Source organism: Acomys russatus, chromosome 3, assembly GCF_903995435.1.
Source record: "Acomys russatus chromosome 3, mAcoRus1.1, whole genome shotgun sequence".
NCBI classification, from domain to species: Eukaryota; Metazoa; Chordata; class Mammalia; order Rodentia; family Muridae; genus Acomys; species Acomys russatus.
This window is the reverse complement of record NC_067139.1, coordinates 7,884,462-7,906,672: the sequence shown is the minus strand read 5'-3', so window position 1 is coordinate 7,906,672 and position 22,211 is coordinate 7,884,462. Positions and strand designations below refer to the sequence as shown.

At 46.3% G+C, this 22,211-nt stretch overlaps 3 protein-coding genes and 3 non-coding genes across 6 annotated transcripts in view; 4 read left to right on the top strand and 2 right to left on the bottom strand.

Moving 5' to 3' along the window:
- Positions 1-445: 445 nt before the first annotated feature.
- Positions 446-519, bottom strand: Trnat-agu (transfer RNA threonine (anticodon AGU)). The gene has a single exon. It is a non-coding gene; the product is annotated as a tRNA-Thr (tRNA).
- A 534-nt stretch (positions 520-1,053) lies between these two features.
- On the top strand, positions 1,054-1,127 carry Trnai-aau (transfer RNA isoleucine (anticodon AAU)). Its single transcript has one exon. It is a non-coding gene; the product is annotated as a tRNA-Ile (tRNA).
- A 1,507-nt stretch (positions 1,128-2,634) lies between these two features.
- On the top strand, positions 2,635-2,717 carry Trnal-uaa (transfer RNA leucine (anticodon UAA)). The gene has a single exon. It is a non-coding gene; the product is annotated as a tRNA-Leu (tRNA).
- Positions 2,718-14,727: 12,010 nt separating this feature from the next.
- On the bottom strand, positions 14,728-15,122 carry LOC127209348 (histone H2B type 1-F/J/L). The gene has a single exon (XM_051168961.1). It carries the CDS (start codon positions 15,120-15,122, stop codon positions 14,742-14,744), a length of 381 nt encoding a protein of 126 aa, XP_051024918.1. The 3' UTR covers positions 14,728-14,741.
- Positions 15,123-15,418: 296 nt separating this feature from the next.
- Positions 15,419-15,824, top strand: LOC127209223 (histone H2A type 1-B). Its single transcript, XM_051168828.1, has one exon. It carries the CDS (start codon positions 15,419-15,421, stop codon positions 15,809-15,811), a length of 393 nt encoding a protein of 130 aa, XP_051024785.1. The 3' UTR covers positions 15,812-15,824.
- A 958-nt stretch (positions 15,825-16,782) lies between these two features.
- The window catches only part of LOC127209563 (uncharacterized), a 63,600-nt gene continuing 58,171 nt past the window's right edge, over positions 16,783-22,211 (top strand). The window contains exon 1 of the mRNA XM_051169257.1: positions 16,783-17,087. Coding sequence (XP_051025214.1) covers positions 16,802-17,087 — 286 coding nt within the window. The 5' untranslated portion in view covers positions 16,783-16,801. The remainder of the gene's footprint in view (positions 17,088-22,211) is intronic.

The following is a 22,211-nucleotide window of genomic DNA, read 5'->3' as shown; positions in this document are numbered from 1 at the left end:
ACATGTTTTATTACTAATCACCTTTACAAAATAGGACCTACTCACCTTTACAAAATATATATCAGAATCTAGTCTTAACTCCTGACCCTTTCACTTCCTCGTCCCGAATGCAAGAATTGCAGACGTGACCATCACACCCAACATATTTAAAGTTCGTAAATTATCAACAGTGTGCAGCCCAGGGAACAAACCTTAGCTAGTCTAGACTGACTGTCCACCTCTAATCTCATGATCTTAAAACCAAAGCTCTGTTCTGTCGTCTGGAGTTAAGAGAACACTTTTCCTGAATTACTTTATTTTCCATCTCCATCTTCCAATGCAAGGCTGTTCAGTTTCCCAGCCAAGTTTAAAAGGGTGGATGTGCTGTAGCTCATATGATGCCAAGAAAAACCATCCGATGCAATCAGTTCAAATACCAGGTGGGATTAATAAGAACCAAGCAAAAAGGCCCCGCTGGGATTTGAACCCAGGATCTCCTGTTTACTAGACAGGCGCTTTAACCAGCTAAGCCACGGAGCCAGAGCTGAAGAAAGCTGTAGTTATGTATTATTTGAATATCATCTAACACGTTTATAAGGCTTAGAAATTAGCTTGGAAATGAAAAAGATCAGAAATACCAGTCACAACCAGAGAGGACTTTCTTTTAAAATGGTTGCATGTAGAAGCTAGACCGAAGGAACGACCTCCCATTGGCAAAGCCCTTTTCTGAAGCCAGAGGAAATGCCATCTCATCAATCGCTGTGTCGAAACCGCACCTTCGGCTGTGTAATTACAGGTGTGAGCCGTGTGTCTACGGGCGCCGCCAGAGGAGCGAAGACAGCTCTTTTCTCGGCGCGGTTTCTCTGGCTTAAAGGAAAACAAACCCAAATTCGAAAGCATCTTAAACGCAGCGCAGCTTTCCATGTTCCGGCCAAATCAGCACGATTCCTTGTTTTGAGAATCAAAGCCTAAGAAAAAATAAAATAAAGTAAAGTAAAATAAAATAAAATAAAATAAAATAAAATGCTGTTTGAGATCTTCATAGGGTGGAAGGAAGAAGCTCTCTGGTGTCTTGGCCGGTTAGCTCAGTTGGTTAGAGCGTGGTGCTAATAACGCCAAGGTCGCGGGTTCGATCCCCGTACGGGCCAGTGGTTTTGTACTTAATGAAAAAGTAGGTTTAAAGATCGGCGGTGTCTATCTCTACTGTACTTCACTCCACCAAGTCTTTGTTAAGAGGACTAAACCTAGTGATAAACCTCACATTTTGTGTGTGTGTGTGTGTGTGTGTGTGTGTGTGTGTGTGTGTGTGTGTGTGTAATCAAACGTAGCTGAAATACCTACCTCACTTACTGTCTTTTTGTCCTTCACTTCCCTTATTGACACCTGGCTTTTCTTCATGTCCACCGGACCTGGACATCACTATGCTTGTTCTTCGTTGTTCTAGAATGGTCTCCTGTCTAACAGCTCCAAGTGTTGAGGTGATGACAAGCTACCTCCCTTCTTTCCTGTAGTTTTCCTGTCATTTTCATATTGTTGAGGGCAATAATTTATTCCTTGAGAAGTGAAGCTTGGATCATTTTCATAAGATAGGTATAGTCCCTATGTGCTATGTGCTATACAGGCAAAACACCCATACACATAAAATAAAATAAAATAAAAAAGTCGAAGTCCTCAGTATATTTTATCCCTGTAGGAAGTAAAAACATTCAGAGAAGAAAGCTAAATACATCCATGGAATAATACATGATTGAATTGAAATCTATACAAAATCAGGCAGGCGGTTGTGACCATTTCTATTCACACAGCAGGGACACAGTTTGACAGTGGACTGGGTAAGTTCTCAACCCTGTACTGCTTGTCCTTGGCTCAAAGACCAAACTGAAAAGCAAAGTCAAAAAGGCATGGTCATCTTTTTACCAGGGGCAGGCGACCACCTTCACAGGACTCCGGCTTCACAGTCAGACCCTGGACTGCAAATGAATACACTGGAGTGGACTTGCTTACTCGTTGACGACACTCACTGTGCTGTGGGTCAGTAAGGAGCGAACTCGTTAACTCTGACTGGGTAGCTAAAACCAGATTAACAGGTGGGGTTCCTTACGTCAAATATGATTCTTCCAAATCTGAATATCCAGATACTTAGGATGAAAGCGAATAGTGCCAACGCAAGGCAGATGAATCATAGAACAAAAACAAACAAACAAACAAACAAAAAAACAAGCAAACTATTCACAGCAACACACCTGCAATCCCAACATCTGGAGACAACAAAAATTCAAATTTGAGATGCACTAGCATAGTCCTTGCTTTGCTTGCTCAAAGCCTTGGGTGTGATCTTGTGTCAACAGAGGGACAAGGTCCCTCAAGTGAGTTTGAGGACAACTCATTTGTATGTATTGAGTGGTAGGACACTCCTTTAATCCCAGGCCTGAGGAGCAGGGGTTCTCCCACCCTCCCCCACCACTAGTGGCTTTTCTTTGCAAATCAAGGAAAAATAAACATTTCTCTAGAACGCTACAAGTTATCATGAAAAGCGATAAAGCACAGAGAAAGGTTTTGTTGTTATAATCATTCTATTTCAACAAAAATAGATAAGGATTTAGCAAAGGTTTGTGGATTCCAGTAGTGGATGGTCTTCAGCCAACCTGCAGCAACACTGGGATGGCCGAGTGGTTAAGGCGTTGGACTTAAGATCCAATGGGCAAATGCCTTCGTGGGTTCGAACCCCACTCCCAGTAGGGGTATTTTGCTGCTTCCTCTAGTAACTTTGAAGTATAATTACATACCCTCGTCATAAATGCAAGATATTATATAAATTATATATATGTACACATATATGTGTATATATACATTTTTTTCTGTTTATTTACTTATTTTGCGATAAGCCCTGGTAGCTTGGGCTGGATTCCTGATTCCAAAGCACTGAGCATAGGGGCCAGACTTAGAGAGGTCAGGTGGCTAATGGAGCTTTGGCTGAGGTCCCACTCACAGCCCCGTCTTCACGTTTCACCACAGCAGATGGTTTTCAATCACAGGCCTCGCAGGTTTCCAATGTGAGGGAAACCTATCCGCCATTATTAGTTTGCCTGAGTTTTTAATATTCTAAGAGTACTAACAGAACTTTTGCACTTTTTGTCTTTACAGAAATAAGCTCCTGTTCTCCGCAGTTTGCAGACCCAGAATTCTCTGAGTGAAGGACTCCTAATGGGACCTAAATAACACATCAAATAAGTTTTACTGTTAGCCTTTCTCTCATCCTTCCTCAGAAGGACCTCTATCCCTATGCTAGGGTGACTGTATATTGTTGGGAAAAGAAACAATTGAACTTTCTAGGAGCTATTAATACTGGTTCTGAATTGACATTGGTTCTGTGCGACCCCAGGAAGCACGAGGCCCTTCAGTTGAAGCCAGACTTAGAGAGGTCAGGGGATTAATGGAGCTTTGGCTGAAGTCCAACTCACAGCAGGTCCAGCAGCCCTTGAACTCATCCTGTGATTATTTCTCCAGTCCCATAGTTTGTAATTGAGTTAGATATATTTAGAAGTTGGAAAAACCCCTATATTGGTTCCCTGACCTTTAGAGTGAAGACTATTATGGTTGGAAAGGTCAAATGGGAGCCATTGGAGTTGCTTCTACCAAGGAAAACTGTGAATTGAAAACAAAGGTGCCTCCCTTGAAGGATTAAGGAAGTTAGTGCCACCATCATGGGCTCTAAAGATACAAGGGAGGTAGTTCCTACCACATCTCCCTGTGACTGTATCCGGCCTACACAGAAAAACAATGGATTGTGGACAATGACAGTAGATTATCACAAACTTAATCGAGTGGCAGTTCTGATTGCAGCTGCTGTGCCAGTGGTGGTGTCCTTACTTCAGCAGATAGCATACCTCCTGGAAAATGATATGCATCCATTGACCTAGAAAATGCTCTTTTCTCAGTACCTGTCTATAAGGATCACTAGGAGCAAGGCCAACAGTATAGCTATACAGTCCTTCCTCAAGAATATATTAACTCTCCAGCCTATGCCACAACTAGAAAGGGTCTCTTCCCCACATTATCACATTGGCTGATGGCATTATGATGATTGTACCAAGTGCACTGAGGATTTGGTAGAAACCCACATGCACACACAAGGAATGTGGAAAGTAAATCCTACCATAATTCAAGGGCCTTCTTCTTTAATGAAATTTCTAGGAATCTAGTGATACGAGACACACAGATATAAAGCATAGCACTCAGTGGGCCTATTTAGCTTCTGGAGGCAGTGCTTTTCTCATTTCGGTGTGTTACTCCAGACCATATACTAAGTGATGGGGGAAAGCTGCTAGGTTTGATGGGGCCCAAAACAGGAGACGTCTCTTCCCTATCTCCAGGGCGCTGTGCAGGCTGCTCTGGCACTTGGAGCATATGCTCTGATAGACCTGATGGTACCTGAGGTGTCAGTGGCAGATGGGGATGCTGTTCAGAGCCTTTGGCAAGCCCCTATGGGTTAATCCCAGAGGACACCCTTGGGATTTAGGAGCAAGGCACTACCATTGTCTGCAGAGAACTGTTCTTTGCAGAGACAGCTCGTAGCCTGTTATTGAACCTCAGTAGAAGCTGGACTTTTGACAGTGGGCCACACCAAGCTCCCATGGCAGTGACTGAACTGCCCAGAATGAACTGAGTATTATCTGGCTTACCATGCACACATGTACACACAGATGCAATCCTTCTCAAGTAGAAACGGTGTGTGTGTGTGTGTGTGTGTGTGTGTGTGTGTGTGTGTGTGTGTGTGAGATTGGGCCTTAACAGGTCCAGAGGGAATTAGAAAGTTGCATGGAATAGTTTCCCAAATGCCCATGGTTTCTACTTCTCAAGCATGTACCCATAGCCTCATGGGGGGTGCCCTATGATGGACTAGCTGCGAAGGAAGAGACTATGGCCTGGTTTACTGATGGTTCTGCATGATACTTAGGAGCCATACGGAAGTGGACAGATACAACTCCCTTTTGAGTCAATCCCAAAAGACACAGAGAAGGGAACTCTTGGCAGTGGGTAGAACATGGTACAGTACTCACGGTCATATATCTTGCTAGGAAGGAGATGTGGCCAGATGTGCACTTGCCTTCTGATTCATGGCCTATATAGCCAATGAATTGGATGAATGGCCAGGGGCTTATAAAAAATATGAATGGAAAATTGTGGAGAAAGACATTGGTGCAAGAAGTGTGTCCCTAGCTCTCTTTGAATGGGCAAAGGCTGTGAAGATGTTGTGTCCCATGTACATGCTCATCAAAAGGTGACGTCAGCAGAGGAGGAGTTCAGTAACCAAGTCAATGGCACTTGATTTTGTGGACAGTCTTCTTTCCCTGGTCATCCATGTCATTGCCCAGTGGGTGTATGAAAATGTGCCCATTGTGGCAGAGATGGAGGTTACTCATGGGTGCAAAAACCTGGACTCCCACTTGCAAAGGCTGCCCAGACTACAGCTGCTGCTGAGTGCCAAATCTGCCAACAGCAGAGACCGATATCGAGTCCCTGATATAGTACCATTGGCTGTGGTGGCCGTTCAGCGATCTGGGGGTGGGTCGCCTGCATTGTACCGTGTCCTCCATGGAAAGAATGGCGCTTTGTCCTTGCTGGAGTAGATGTTTATTCTGGGCATGAATTTTCCTTTTCTGCACGTAAGGAGGCTTCTGACAAAACACCATCTATGGATTTACAGAATGCCTCACCCGCTGTCATGGTGTTCTACACAGCGTTGCTTCTGATCCAAGAACTCACTTCCCAGCCAGAGAAGTGGGACAGTGGACCCGCAGTCAAGGAATACACTGGTCATACCATGTTCCCCACCACCCTGAAGCAGCTGGCCTCCTAGAAAAGGTGGAATGTCCTTTTCAAGACACAGTTACAGTGTCAGTTTGGTGGCAGCAGCCTGCAAAGGTTCTCCAAAAGGCAGGAAGTGCTTTGTAATAGTGTCCAATATATGGCATGTCGCCCATAACCAGGACGGACAGGTGCAGGAGTCCAGCAGTGGGTGTGGGAATGGTTCCACTCACAGTTGCACCTAATGACTCACTCTGGGCATTTTTACTTTCTGTTCCCATGGCCCTAAGTTCTGCTGGCCTAGAAGTTTTGGTTCCAGAGCAGCGTTCACTCCTGCGAGGAGACACTGCAAATGGCCCATTAAACTGGAAGCTCAGCCTCCTCCCTGGCCACTGTGGGCCAGGATGACTCTTTATCATAAGCTCAATGGTGACCGATGGAGTAGTCAGGAATGGCATTCTATCAATACAAATCTTTGAAAGAAATTCCCACTGAGTGAGAGAATGTCCTAACAGTATGCTTTCCCTCTGAAGTAAGTTTCGCTCTAAACTTTTCTTGATTCTAAGTTCCCACGGACTCTGTTCAACTTGTCTTAGATGATATGACACTATCTGGCAACTTAGGACACTGCAGACTAGAAGGCAAGGTACACTGTGACCTTGTTTCTTGTATTCATGGTTGGAAAATTATTGTCCCTGACTTCTGTCTGAGGCCGTTACTGCTGTAAACTGTACTACGCAGACTCTTGCTTCTCTCACACTCATTAGCTCCCCTCAGATCATCTCAACTCAGTGGTCAGTCACATGCTATATATTCTTTACTATACACTCTCTTTCCAAATCCAAACTGGATTCCTGGAAATGCTCCAAGAAACAGCAGCAAATGATAGGAACTTGGGACTTCATTAAAAAAAAAAAAAAAAAAAAGCCCAAGAGAAGACAGCTAGTCAAACACTCCTTTATAGGCAGTTCAAAGGCTGAAGTAAAATTAATTTGAACTCTGTTGTTAGTAACGAATTTTACTGTTACATCTTCTTGTCACTCATGTAAAATTGGAGAAATTTTCTTGTCAAAAACGTTTTGTTACCAATTAGAGTCACACATGTTGTTGAACTTCTATTTGGTGTTGGTATATTTATAAAATTAGTAGAGTGTGCGATAGTGGCTGTTTTGTTTATTTGGTTGTTGTCTGAGACAGGGTTTTGATATATGGCACAGGTTTTCCTCAAACTCATGGGTTCTTCTGTTTCAGACTTCAGAATTCTGGGGTTACAAGATTCTGTCACTTTGCCTAGCAGATAGTTGCTTATTGATTGTACTGGCATAGGTGTGGGGCCACCCACCTGGGCATTGGCAGCATCCTGAAGGACAGTGACCCTCTCCCACCGCTCACACGCTTTTATAGATATATACACTATAATGTATGCACGCTCATATTCACATGCACATACATACACAATATCCGCACATTTCCCACCCTTCCCCTGCCTCTCCTTTCTGGAGTGGCTCCCTCTGGAATCCGGATCGTATCCAGCTTCACAGGCTCCCAGCGCCTCCTGTTGGCTTTTTGGCTGGCGGAGCGCGGGAAGATAGAGCAAGCTAACGAGCAAATCTTCCCGCGTGTTCCTCATCATTTGACCACCTTTGCGTCAAGAAGCTGAGACGCTGTGGACGTTTGTCTCGCGACAGAGGCTTGAGTACACATTGAATTTCTTGGATTTGGGGGGGGGGGGGATAGTGTGGCCTCCGAAGTCACCGAAGCAAGCTCCGAGTATCTTGCGACCCCTCTCGTGGACAAAGTGCTCCCTCTAGCGCCAGCCGCCTCAGCAAACTACAAATAAAAGTTCAATCAATGCCCGGCAACTAGCGGGCTCCTTGTTGGAGTTCCTTCAAGGCAACTCTTTTTGCAACTGTTTTTCTTTTCACTAGTGGTAACAAAGGCTGATAAATGGAGACAAAGGAAAGTGTAGAGGAATTTTAATTCAGAACATGGCTGCTCTGGCAAAGAGATCATATCCAAAGGCCTTCTAGGTCTGTGTTTGGCTAGAATACAGACACAGCTTTAATCCAGGAGACTCAGGCAAGCAGATCTCTGAGTTTGAGGCCAGCCTTGCTTGGAGCAAGTTTCAGGTAAAGAAAAGCTTAGGTCTAGGCGTGGTGGTACACACTTTTAATCCCAGCACTCAGGAGACAGAGGCATGCAGATCTCTGAATTCTAGTCACTTCTTCGGGCAGTTCAGTTGTCAGTGAGTTCAAAGGCAGTTCGATTCTTGGAATTCAGAGGCAGTTTTTACCCGGGCGAGTTTTACGGGGACACGTTAAAGAGAAAACAAGCTAGACACAGGTGAAGACAGAATGAGAAGGAGCCAGAAGATTGAAACAGATTGCTAGAGCTAGTTTTTGAGGCCCAGCAGAGGGAAAAAGTCAGAAGCTGAGAGAGACAGATAGAATCAGTCAGCTCGGAGAGTAGTCTGAGCCAGAACAGCTGAGTTGAACCAGCCAGCCCAGAGCTCAGAAAGAACAAGAAAGGGTGAGCTTATTAAGGAGTAAGTCTCAGAGGCTGAAAACATTCTAGGCCTAGGTTAGATTGTACAGAGGCTAGAAGCTTCCAGGGCTAGGCCTCGGTTAGTAGATGGAGGAGGTGAACCTCCGAGATGACAATTACTTCAGGAGAATAAAACTTCCTGTAACAGAAAAGGTCCTTGAGATAAGGTAGATTTCAGGCTCCCATGGGAAAAGTTCTGCGGCCTTCCTTCACAGCCAGACGGGAACATGCTAGTTCATCCATTTTCCAAAGCCAATAAACATCCTTGATGCTGTGGGGTAGGTGACCAAAAATGTACCACAGGCAGAGCTGCGGCCTGGGCCCTTAGCAGAGGCCCTGGGGCCTGCAGGTGGTACTTACTGTCTCCAGTGTCATCCTCAGACTCCTGCTGAGAGTGCATTGTGACACTTACTGACCTGGAAGAGAAAGGGCCTGGAGGCTTGTGTCTCCTTCCAGCATCTTGAAGAGGGAAACAGGTGCCCTCAGCCCACACCGTTGCTGACAGTGTGCATGAATAAAATAGAACAGAACAGAACAAAGACCTTCAGTTTAACCACGTAAGGTTAGTGTCTTCCAGAGCCTTCTGCAGCCAAAAATGGACCTTCAGGGCTGCTGCCCAAGATGGGGCTTGGGTTGGGGGTCAGGCTGGGCAGCTGAGAGGAGGATTTCTTTCCCCTAGATGAGTTCTTAGGCAAAATTGGAAAAATTAAGGGCTCATGTTCACCGCTGAACTCCTACTTCGAGCCACCTGTGGAAAGACTGGAGCTAAAAACAAGACACAGCATGTGCTGTCTGGACCAGGGAGGAGAGAGTGCACAAAAGAAGTAGAGTTTGCGGGCAGCGTGGAAAGGGGAAACAGGCGGGGTGCCTAAGCCCCATGAAGGGAAGCCTGTGCCGAAGTCAGTGGGGAAGTCTGCACGGTCAGAGCTGAGACTTGAGGAAGGAATGGAGATCCTGATGAGAACTATGATAAAAAAAAAAAAAAAAAAAAAGCAATCCCAAACACACACACACACACACACACACACACACACACACACACACACACAGACACACATGGACACACAGACACACACACAGACATACACACACAGACACACAGACACACAGACACACACACACAAACACACACACACACACACACACACACACACACACACACAAAACAGGACAGACCTGGTACCTGAGTCCAACCTTTGACACTGTTCAGGATGCTGCCATCTTCAGAGTTCTCACTGTGGAAGTGTTCAGTCATGCTATCGGCTTAGGGGGAAAAAGCCTTTATTTTTATTTTTTTATTGTTAAACTCATGTTTTAAGTACTTCTATGATTTTGTGTTTTGGCACACTTGCAGTGATTTTCAGCTGCAGATGCAGCTTTATCTAACGACACTGGAGAAACAGCCCAAGAAAGCAACCTGGGTGGCTGTGACTGGATGCAGTGACCTGACCAGGGACTGCTGATCCATTGAGCTCCTTACTGTGGGTGAAGAGTGCATGTTTGTATCCAAGTCATTGCCTTTACACTAGCTATCTATCACGTCTCAGATACTGTTTTTCAGTCGTAGGGTAAATAATGTGAACATTCTAAAATAGGAAAAAAAAAAAAAAAAAAAAAAGGGCATCTACTTAAAATGCATTTATTGTTTTCCAGGAGCGAGGAAACACCAGAAATGTGCCCTTCCTCTCTCACCAGAACGGGTTTCAGCAACTGGGGAGGCGCTCTGCAGTATTGATCTAGGACCTTGGGCCTGCTTACACATGTAAGCTCAGATGTCTGAGGACAGATAATATTAGGGACTGGTGTTAATACCAGGAGAAATGTAAGTTTCAAGGAATAATGAAAAACCTGAGATGGTCCCATAGGATTTAAACTCGGATCACTGGATTCAAAGCTCAGAGCAGTATCACCCGGTTAGACCAGCAGGTTGTCTGAAAGGGACTAAGTCATCACTGACATACTGCTGACTGCAAAATTTGTCATTTTCTATGAAACTCTACCGCCCTCTTGTGGGACGTGGTGACAATACATGGGTGGTTTGCGTGTATGGAGGATAAAACTGACTTTTCACGTTATACAGGGCAAGGTCAAAGAGGCTAAACTCAGCGATGCTAAGGGCAGTTCTGCCGCATAGAATAATCCTGAGGACCACTCAGCTTTGGTGAATGTTTTGTCAAGTTTTCTGGGGAATCCCGTCTGGATCCATTGAACCATCCTCTCAAATGCAGGGTAGGACCTGTTATGACTTTTACTTTTATTCCGGAATGAAGGTTCACAGCTTTTCACTTGATGTCCATGGGTGGGGGTGGTGAGGTGGCTGCTGGTGGTGTTGGAGGGGAGACTCCCTTTAATGAGCTGAACTGTCAGAGGGCACATCTGACTCTCTGTAGGAGGTCACCATAGTGGTCGCCTGACTGAGAGTCCCAGCCCACTGTCAACAGCAGTCACCAGGTGTGTGTGGACAGGTCTGACGTGAACGCCAGTCCTCCGGGCCTACCCCACAAATATCCCAAGCCATTTTCTGCCCGAGCCTGCAAATCTCACAGATTCCAGCTGCGGTCTATCCTAGTCACTGGGCCCAGAACCCAGGATTATGATTCATGCTAATCCAGGATTGTGATACATGCTAGTTCAGGATTATGATACATGCTAATCCAGGATTGTGATACATGCTAATTCAGGATTATGATACATGCTAATCCAGGATTATGATACATGCTAATCCAGGATTGTGATACATGCTAATTCAGGATTTTGATACATGTTAATTCAAGATTGTGATACATGGTAGTTTGATGTCACCAAGTTTTGGGTTGACATGCAATAGAATAGTAAACAGGAAATTTACCTGTCTAATAGTACTCCCCCGCCCTCTTTTTCCACCATGGATCAGTGAACTTTAGTGGCTACAGACTCCTGATGGGATTATTGAATAATTTGTCACATATCTCCCCAAATGATACCTGTTTTAATATTGTTCACTCTGGGTCTGCAAGAGTGGAATAAAATGTGAAAAATTTAAAACAAATTAAGCATATTAGTATAATCTGGGCACTAAAAAAACTCAACACAAATAGTATTCAGTTTTTAAAAAATCTGCCAAAGCCATTATTTTTTTAAAATAGCTTTATTATTTGAAAATGTCATATGACATATATTGATCATATTTACTCCCCCCTCCTCCCCCACCTACAGTTTACAAATCCACTTCTGCCTTCATATGTAATGAGAATTTTTGTTTCTTAAAAAACCCAGTTATGTTATGTGCATGTTTTTGTTTTAAGGCCAGGTGTGGGATCCAGGGCTGCTTCAGGTTGTCCACAGCAGCTGACCATTACTTGCCTCCTGCTCTAGGAGGGGCGTGGCTTTTGCCAGCTGAGGACAGTTTATGTTTGGAATTCTGGGGACTCTTATAAATGCCTTGAGGGGGGCCCGGGGGTGTTCTGTCTGAAGAGGTCGGCTGTTGCCCCTCCCCCTTGCTACTGCAGTTTGTCAAGTGGTGGCCAAAGAGATGAGCAGAAGAAACTGAATACCCTGTCAGCTAACATCAAATTTGCCTCAAGGAACTCCAACACCTCTAATCAGCAGGAAGTAATTTAAAGAGATCAACACCCACGTTCTCCTTTATTCTTCTTTCTTTCCTACCCAGGGTTTCAGTGTTGGAAAGTATTGGGGAGGAGAAGGATGGTAGGTATAGGAACCCAGATAAGTAGGCTAAAAGCCCAGTTAAATTCATATTCCTGGAATTTTGCGTGCTCCCCTTTCAAAAATAACCTATCAAATCCAGTCGGTACTACCTATGGACTCCTAGGTGTGGGGCCATCCTTTGGAGTGTGGCCAGCCTACCAGGGGCCACACCCTCAAAGAAAAATCTCTCTCTCTCCCAGAAGCTATCAATGGTGCTAGATGTGGAATGCCTCCACTCGAGTTGTTGGTGAGAGGCGTACTAGAGATTTCCCCAAGAATACAGCTGGTGCTACTGGTTTTGGTTGCCCTCCACAACTTGATGGTAAGACTCTAGTGCCGAAGACACTGCACATGGGACAGGGATCTGTTCACGACTCCTGGGCCGTGAGGGCTCATGACTCACTTTGTCCTTTCATGTCAGATCTTGTGCAGGCAACCATAGCTGCTGTGAATTCATGAGTGCAGTGGTCCTATGGTGTCCACAGGACATTGGTTCCCTCTGGTCCTCCCTGTCTGGTTCTTACAATCTGTCCCCTCTTCCACGAGGCTCCCTGAGCCTTAGTTATGTGTGTGTGAGTGAGGTGCCCCATTTGTGGCATATTCTTTGTACTTTTGACAACTTGCCGAGTTTCTTTGTTAACCACCGCCCACTGCATAGAGAGACCTCTCTGATGAGGCCTTAGAGCTGCACAGATCTGTGGGTCAGAAGTTATAAACTTGGAGGGCGGCTTGATCCTATGTCCACATAACAGAGCAATAGTAGTGGGCTCTCCCTGGGGCCTCTGAGCTCCCTGATGACGGGTTCTTGACCAGATTTATAGTATCAGGCAGTTGATGTTTTCCTTTTGGTGGGGCAGCCTTAAATCCAATGAGAAAGAGGTTGGCTTTTCCTATAATAGCTATACTATTATTACACCCATGGCACCTCTTGCTATACAAGTCATTATTGTAGTTCACAGGGTTAACAACTAAGTAAGCCTCCCAAGCTAACCAACAGGAAGATTTCTGGTCAGCACTATCTTGATTTCCCCATGTCTCATGCCCCATGTGCAGTGTCTTCAGCACCAGGGTCTTTCCATGACGTTGTGGAGGGCAACCAAAACCAATAGCACTAGCTGGATTCTTGGGCATCTCGCACCAATAACAAGTGGAGGGAGGTATTCTGCATCTGGCCCTGGGCTTTTTAGTTTTAGATGCCTATGACTTCTGGGAGGAGCACGGTCCTGTGTTGGGTAGTTCCGATTTAGTTCTTTTCCTGTAATCTTCATTTCTCCTTAATTTGCAACATTTACTTTTCTGTTGTAAAATTGTCGTATTTGAGTCATAAAGCTTCCTGAAAACAGGCTGGCTTTCTACTCCTACACTGCAGATAAAGTAACGAGTCCCCCTGACTCGCCGTGACTGCAGAGCGCAGAGCGTGACAGAGAGCTGCCTGTGCACTTGTACGACAACCTTCCGTGTGGCCTTGAATCCTCAGACATTTGCTTTTTGTCGTCAAGGGTCTAAAAGTTCTAACTGCTGCCTCAGTTCACAGAAAGGAACAGGAAGAAAAGAGAGGCAACATTTGGAGGATTGGATTCATTTGTTTAGTCATGCCTGAAGGCTTTCTTGTCTTTCCCTTCCTTCCTGTGCCAGTTCCTACACATGCGAAAATATTCTTTTAAAAATGGTGAAAAGCTGCCAGGCGGTGGTGGTGAATGACTTTAATCCCAGCACTCGGGAGGCAGGAAGGCCACATTCTTCTGTTTATACAAACACTGAGGTTCCAGGTACTTGAGAATCTGAACTCTGCTAGAATTTAAGTTCTGAGTGAATGCTAAGGAAATACTACTCAGGAATTTAATGTTGCAGTCTCAAATGTGTTTGTTTTAAAACTTAGTCCCCCCCCAGCCCTTTTCGTCCTTCAGATTTGAAGGGCAAAAAGATAGAATTTGTTTTTTTTGTTTGTTTGTTTGTTTTTAAAGGGGTGGTGGTGGTGGGGTGACTGAGCTGGCCTTGAACTCAAGACATCAGCCTGCTTCTTGTCTCCAAAGGTGGTTGGACTAAAGGCATTGTGCAACCACTGTCCAGGTCTATTAATTTTCTATTCCTATCCTACCAAGCTTATTGGGTCAATAGTAAGTAGATATTGAAAGCAATGTTAGCTGCAATGGCAAATGTTTTACGAAAACACAGGCGGCTTTAGTACCGAGAAAAATAATTTTAAAAATGTACTTGAAGTAAATTGGGTAAGATTTTTTTTTCCTTTCAGAGCTGAGGACCTAACCCTACGGCCTTGCGCTACCACTTACCGAAATCCCCAAAATTGCAATATTTTTCTTGGATCAAATACATCCATGAGGCCACATCAAGCATGAAAATTTTCACAGCCCAAACATCGCCCCTCTTAAGGAAAATAAGCACAATCGCTTTATTAGGCCTATTCTTTTAATTTTGCCTAGTTGAGTTTGGTCCAGTGTACACTAAGAGAAAGACCAAGGACTTACCTACCTCGTTTCTCTTCACCTCTTGGACAGGTTAACAAGATGGAACTTCTGTGGGCGCTGTGAGACGCAGAGACTCAGGGGCCTATTAGCAAACCTGCTAAATGACAAACCTTCTCAACACACCTCTACGCCTATGACCCCGAACTGACTACAGAGACACCTGTGCCACAGCTTTTCCCGCTGAGAGTGTGGGTGGCTCTGAAAAGAGCCTTTGGGTGATGAGTGAAGCACGCGCGCTCACTTGGAGCTGGTGTACTTGGTGACGGCCTTGGTGCCCTCCGACACGGCGTGCTTGGCCAGCTCCCCGGGCAGCAGCAGGCGCACGGCCGTCTGGATCTCCCGCGACGTGATGGTCGAGCGCTTGTTGTAGTGCGCCAGGCGCGACGCCTCGCTGGCGATGCGCTCGAAGATGTCGTTGACGAACGAGTTCATGATGCCCATGGCCTTGGACGAGATGCCCGTGTCGGGGTGCACCTGCTTCAGCACCTTGTACACGTACACGGAGTAGCTCTCCTTGCGGCTGCGCTTGCGCTTCTTGCCGTCCTTCTTCTGCGCCTTGGTCACGGCTTTCTTGGAGCCCTTCTTCGGGGCAGGAGCGGACTTCGCGGGCTCAGGCATAGCGAAACTCCAGCTAGAACAACTGCAGCACCGAGACAGCCGGCCCTTCATTTTATATAAGATTCTATTCAAATGAGGCTCAGGAAAGAACACTCGTGATTGGCTGACAGTTAGGTGACGTCACATAGAAGGTTTGGCCAATAGACATGCTCATCGTCAGAATCGCTTCCATTGGTTTAGAGGAAAAAAGGAAGCCAGCCAATCGCATGGGCCCCTTTTCGATGCCAGAGAGAACTATAAAGGGCAAGCTCTCGGCTTTCGAGCGTTGAGGTGTTAGTGGCTGTTCTTATTATAAGATGTCTGGACGCGGCAAACAGGGCGGTAAGGCTCGCGCCAAGGCCAAGACGCGCTCGTCCCGCGCCGGCCTGCAGTTCCCCGTGGGCCGCGTGCACCGCCTGCTGCGCAAGGGCAACTACTCGGAGCGGGTGGGCGCCGGCGCCCCGGTCTACCTGGCGGCCGTGCTGGAGTACCTGACGGCCGAGATCTTGGAGCTGGCCGGCAACGCGGCCCGCGACAACAAGAAGACGCGCATCATCCCGCGACACCTGCAGTTGGCCATCCGCAACGACGAGGAGCTCAACAAGCTGCTGGGACGCGTCACCATTGCGCAGGGCGGCGTCCTGCCCAACATCCAGGCGGTGCTGCTGCCCAAGAAGACCGAGAGCCACCACAAGGCCAAGGGAAAATAAGTCCAGTCTCTGGTTCTTAGTATATAAAAAACAAAGGCTCTTTTCAGAGCCACCTACGATTTCAAACAAAAGAGGCGTAACATCTGCCTTTGTCTTTCGAAGGGGAGAAACGAAAGCAAAACACCACAGTCCCCCATTAACACCTCAGCCCGAGCTCGTTTCTCCCCTGATGGCCACTTATCTGGTGGCTTTCAGGTTTACATGGGTGTCCACTCCCTAGCGTACGGCTTTGCTCGCGCCTCACTTAAAACAGGCTAGGCTCGGGAGGTCTAGGCGTTTCGTAAAGCAGAATGGAAGGCTCGGTGCAAGGATACATCCACGTCCACAAACGGAGCCACTTCTAGTGGGCTATGACAAGGACACATGGCTGAATAAACCTCAGCCTACATTGGTGTATTTTTAAAAAATAATATGGTTCCTCAGCATTTATACTCTTTTTCCTGCCTCAAATACATGGGCTTAGTTTTCCTGCACTTAAATCATTTCAAAACTTGCCTTTCACAACCTGTATAGTGTTACAAGGCAGGCATTGCGAAGAACCAGACATCTGAGTTGTAAATCATCGGGTTTATATAGCAACAAGAAGGTGATTCTCAAAATGAGCGTTAAAAACAGTAATGACAGCATTTAAAATAGTTCCCATCACGAATACATTTCATAGACTTTTCAGTTGATTGGCACAATTAGTCATTTTTCTCGTTAATTTACTGTTTGATTCACTAAAAGGCATCTCAAATACCATCGTCCTAGACAAAGTGATAAAGGGAAACACGTAAATAAGGGAAGATGGCGGAATTTGCTTCCTTTTCATTCATATCCAAGGCTGAAAAGAATGAGCCGCTGGGCTTTTGCCGCGCTGAGGGCTCCTCCCCCAGCACAGGCATTTCCCGCCCCTGCGCTTCCTGTTTTCACTCCGGTCCGCACGTTCCCTATAAGAGAGACCTGCGGCGGCGCCAAGGCCGTCAGTCCGATTTCTTTTTGTGTTCAGCCATGTCTGGTCGCGGCAAAGGCGGGAAGGGTCTGGGCAAGGGAGGCGCCAAGCGCCACCGCAAAGTCCTGCGCGACAACATCCAGGGCATCACCAAGCCCGCCATCCGCCGCCTGGCCCGGCGCGGGGGAGTCAAGCGCATCTCCGGCCTCATCTACGAGGAGACCCGCGGGGTGCTCAAGGTCTTCCTGGAGAACGTGATCCGCGACGCCGTCACCTACACGGAGCACGCCAAGCGCAAGACCGTCACCGCTATGGACGTGGTCTACGCGCTCAAGCGCCAGGGACGCACGCTCTACGGCTTCGGCGGCTGAGCTTGGCCTGATTCCCGCTCGCTCTTCGCTAACGGCCCTTTTCAGGGCCACCCACTCACTCCTGGAAGGGCTGCGGCATTGGTCTGATTTCCTCCCCATGTTTTGTGTGTTCTGCGTCTGTTCTAAGCTTTCGTTTTCGGTTGTCAGTGCGAGCAGATCTCGTACGGGCTATACACCCGAGAGTTCTCACATAGAAATGGCGCCTCGTTTTGGAGTGAGCCAGTCTTGCATTAACGGGTTCAAATATGGCTGAGCTCCGTTTCTTCATCCTTGGTGCCGCCGTGCTTTTTGTCTATAAAGATCTCAGGTCCCCCACGTGGTTCAGTTCTTTATCTGGATACCCGTAGTTAAGTGGCCGTGGTGGTCCTTGGTTTTGCCGAGTTAGTAACGACTCGTGCTCCACGGTCCAGTATACACAACGCTGTTCTGGGTTTTTACCTCAACTTGGTTTTGGTTAGGTTGAAATGGTAGCACGCATACAAATAGGCATTCTATACTTAGTAGCTTTTGAACAATTTGCATCCTTGTCATGCAAGAAAAGGGTTTTGAATTTGGACTTTTGAGCTTCCAGGAAACGGTAGAGAATTGTGGAGCACTTGTGGAGCATGGTATACATTAATAGGAGCCGAGTGGCCTACACTTTTTTCTTTTTTCTTTTTTTAAAACGAGACAGGGTTTCTCTGTAGCCTTGGTTGTCCTGGAGTCGCTTTGTAGACTCTCGAACTCACAGCGATTCGCCTGCCTCTGCCTCCCAAGCGCTGGGATTAAAGGCGTGCACCACCACCTTTAATCACAGCACTCCAGAAGTTCAAGGCTAACCTTGGCTAATATTTTGAGTTTAAAGTCATTGAGGGGTACATAGTAAGAACTTGTTTCAAAAAACAAAACAAAGGAACGTTTCCTCCTCCCTTCTCCCCCACACTGAAAAAAACCAGCCCTTCCCATCAACCAACAACAGTCTCTGCACACCAGCATCAAGTCCTCAAAGCGCGCCAAAGCCCATCAGCGCATTTGTAGTTAAAAAGCCAAGAGAATCAGATTTTACCGTGACACAGAAGTTCCATCTTAACAGTGGACACTGAGACTCCCTTTGACCATGAACCTGTTCCTTAACAACCAGGCTTGCTTTGTTCTTGCTCTCTGACTTTAGCCGACCTTCCATTTAGTAAGTAAGAAAGACTTTTTTTTATTTTCTTGTGTCATGGGTTTTCTGCTGCAAAGCAGCTTGCAAAACCCCTTGACCCAATTTAACTAATTGAACATTGAAAAGAAAAACAACCAAAAACCAAATACTTGACCTAATCTTTTTAACCATACATATTTGTACTTTTTCTAAGAAATCTTCGTGTAAATCATTAATCTATCTGAATGGCGTTGCTTTTTTGTAAATTGTATTTGTTATGTATTGTGATTGCGTTGCCCAGTGGGGAAGTAGAAACCCCCACCCCCACCCCCAGGAGAGTCATACAAAGCAAAAACTAGGCCTACCAAAGCAGCAACACGCACAGCAAGGGCTAGCAGTAGCAAGGGGCCTTCAGGACACAGGACCCTCAGGGCTTTGCATCACTGAGGTGTACTCCTCATGTCCTTGCTGACCCATTACTTGTTTTCCTCAGGCCCCAATACTGACTGCAGCTCCCTCCGCTGTGTAGCTCCCACCACCCAGTTGTCCTGGCACTGATAACTACCCAAGAACCTTTATTTTTTAAAGTTATTTTATATTTATGTGTATGAGGTGGGGTGGTACAAGTGCAGTGGTTGCTGCGGACACTGCATTCCCTGGAGCTAGGGCTACAGAAAATTGTGAGATCCCCCCGCCCCACATGGTTGCTGGGAACTTAACTTGGGCCATCCACAAAAACAACACACTTTTTTTTTTTTTTTTTAAATGTCTTTTTGAGACAGGGTTTCTCTGTTCTAGCCCTGACTGTCCTGGAGCTCACTCTATAGACTAAGCTGGCCTCAAACTCACAGATATCCTCCTGTCTCTGCTTCCCCAGTGCTGGGATTAAAGGCGTGCGCCACCATTGCCTGGCTACCAATTCTTAACTATACTTTCTTGATCCTCCCGCGTCTGCCTCCAGAGTGCTGGGATTAAAGCGATGAGCCTCAACAACTGATGTCCGGAGTTCGGAATCTGGAACAGGCAGGCTCCAGGCGCTCTGTAAGCATGCTAGGCAAACACCCTGCCACCCCAGCTTTTCTAGGGCATGGTGATTAGTCCTTGTGTTCAGGATAAGGAGTAACATTAAAAATGCCCGCAAGGAAGGGCCTGGGTGTGGTTGTGCACGCCTTTAATCCCAGCACTCAGGAGGCAGAGGAGGGTGGGCCTGAGCTCAAGGCCAGCCTGGTCTACAAAGAGAGTTACAGAATAACTAGGGTTACACAGAAAAACCTTGTCTCAAAAAACCAAAGCAAACCAAAATGCCGGCGGGTTAATTCGGCTCTGGTTGGTTTGGGATTTGTTTGTTATTGTCGATTGTGTGCTGTGGTTGCAGTAATTTCTGGGACTCTGTCACTACTGCTGATCCTATGTGACCCAATGCTACCCTTCTTCATAATGACGTTGCTCCGTGACATAACTTAGCACAACAAATCTGCTGCTAGCAGCAACTGACTCTTCCTTTCCACGTACTCATCAAAAGGCCCAGGCCACAAAATTCTGGCCTGTCACTTAGTTGTCTTGAGCCATCAAAATGATACGGTAAGAGATGCTTAGCAAACTCAACCTTTGAAGTAGTTTTAGAATTTGTAGGCCATAACAGAGAATACAGGGCACAGTTGATAGAATATGTGTGGGAGCAGGTTAACCCAGCGTCGGCGGCTTCCATTTTTTTTTTTTTTGACCTCGGTATGATGGGGCCACGGTATAATGCCAGCTGCCTTCACAGCCAGTGGAGTGGGGAGAACCACTGTGCAGTCCTTTCCAAGTTGGTCTCTGTGCCCCTTTGGCTACCTGACCAACCCCAGGTGGTATCACCGGACTGGAAGCAGGGGAAACTGTTGGTGGACTTGGAGGAGAGCTGGGTCTCTCGGATGATCCAGTGAATAGCCTTTACGGGGGACTGGAGTTCCTGCAGTGACCAGTTTCATCCTTCATCTCCTCAGTCTTGGATGAGCACCTGCCCCATCAGGCAAGCGGGAGGCAAATTGATGGTGTATTTCTTAAGCAGGACTTAAGAGTAGGCCTGCCTGGTTCTGGGTCACACAGTCATTACACGGCCATTGTTCTAGTGTTAGAAGGAGGGGGCCGCAACTGAGTTATGAGGTGCTGGTAACTTGCTTGGTTTTTTCCCCCCTTCCCTTTTCCTTTTCACTAACCTCGAAGTAGCCCCTGCAGTTCTTAGACAAGTGGTCCATTCTATGGCTAACCGGCCCAATCATTTGGACAAACAGGTATGTCACAGGCCATCCCTTTGGCCCCAAAGTTTGGTATAAAATCACTTTCGTCTTTTGTTTCAAGAGCAAACAAATGGAAATGTTCGTTCTGAAACATCTAGGGTTTAAGCCAAAGTCAGAGCTGTTTTCAAAGTCTCAGATGTCTTTTGTTCCGTCTCAGTCCAGGTTAGGGGCTCTACATGGAAGTTTTGGTTTAGATGTAAAGAAGTTTTTGTTTTAATCCCAGGTGTGGGATATGGGCGCTGCTCCAGTTTGTCCACAGCTGATAACTGCTTCCTGAGAGGGCCAGTGATGTTTGTCAGCTCCGAACTGCCTCATGTTGGGGCGTGGTCTTTGCCAGACCCAGAAAGAGAGACTGGGGATTCAGAGAAAGAAGAATGCTGCTGGTGCTTCCCCTCTGCTACTCCTGGTTGCTGTTGATGTGGTGTGAGGAGAAGAAATTGGAGAGATCCTGAAGCAAGGATTAGACTTGCCTCCAAGGAACAATGACCATAAACAGCAGGAAGTAACTAAGGAAAACAACGTGTTCCCTTCCCACTAATCTTTCTCTCCTACCTGGTGTTGGGTTATTGGAAGGGACTGGAGAGGAGTAGGAAGAGATTTAAGGAACCCAAAATAAAAATAGTTGTTAAAAGTATGCCAACAGGGCTTAGTGCCCCATTTTGTGCCAGTGTATAGAGGCCTTGCTATTTCCACAACCTCTGGTATCCAGAGGCGGCGACGTCCATCTGCACCTAGGAACTCTTGAGCCAACCTCTTAGTCTTTGAGATCTGAAGGACGATGGCAGCAATTCTACTCTGAGACAGACTCCTTTTGCCTGCCTTCAGGATAGGTAGCCTTCTACAAATTTGGGCTTTCTGAGCTGGCACTCTGTAGTCCAAAGTCTGTAAGTCATGCAGCAGTTGCTTGCAAGTTTCCTATTTCCTTGGAAACCTGTGTAGAAAGGGCAGGAAATCTGCATTTAGAGTCTTTCAATCCCGGGGAAACAGGTTTCCCATATGTTACCCACTGTAACCTCCCACTGGGTCTGTCCATTTAAAAGCAAAGATGAGTTGACTCACCTCTGCCAATGGTAGCCTGAAGAATACATCTTTCATGTCCAAAACAATGTACACCTGGAAGAATCGGATTATGAGAACAAGACTTTCCAGTTTCCTGCACAGGCAGGAGAGGTGTATTCCAGGGTGACTGGCAAGGCACCAGGATACCTGTCTCTTCAAGCTAAGAAATATGCAAATTTCCCTTCTGTTTTCAGGGTCAGTGGGTAGTGTTTAATCTGGATGTGGGGTAGGGACGTGCGGGGGAGATATCTGAACTCTTTAGTTGAACAATTATAAGAGCCTGGTGTTGGGCCAGTCCTGGGGGTGAGGGAGTTGGTTTCTTCTGACAGAGGGTGAGACCAAAATTTTGCGGGGCATCTGTAAGTCTAGCTGTGCCTTGTCTATGCTGAAGGTCTTGTTCCAATCAGTTCTCTCTTGTTAGACATCTTTTTAAATTACTTTTATTGAATGTTTATGATTTACACTCGTGTACCAAAATCCCTCTTTTCTCCCCATGCCCTCATATCCGCCCTCTGCCCTTGCAACCTCCCTCCAGTAAAATAAAACAAACAAATAAAAATCTTGTCACAGACATTGTAGTGTATCATGCAGTACAGCCTTTTGTCCACATATGTTTACTTTCAAATGTTCATTGCTA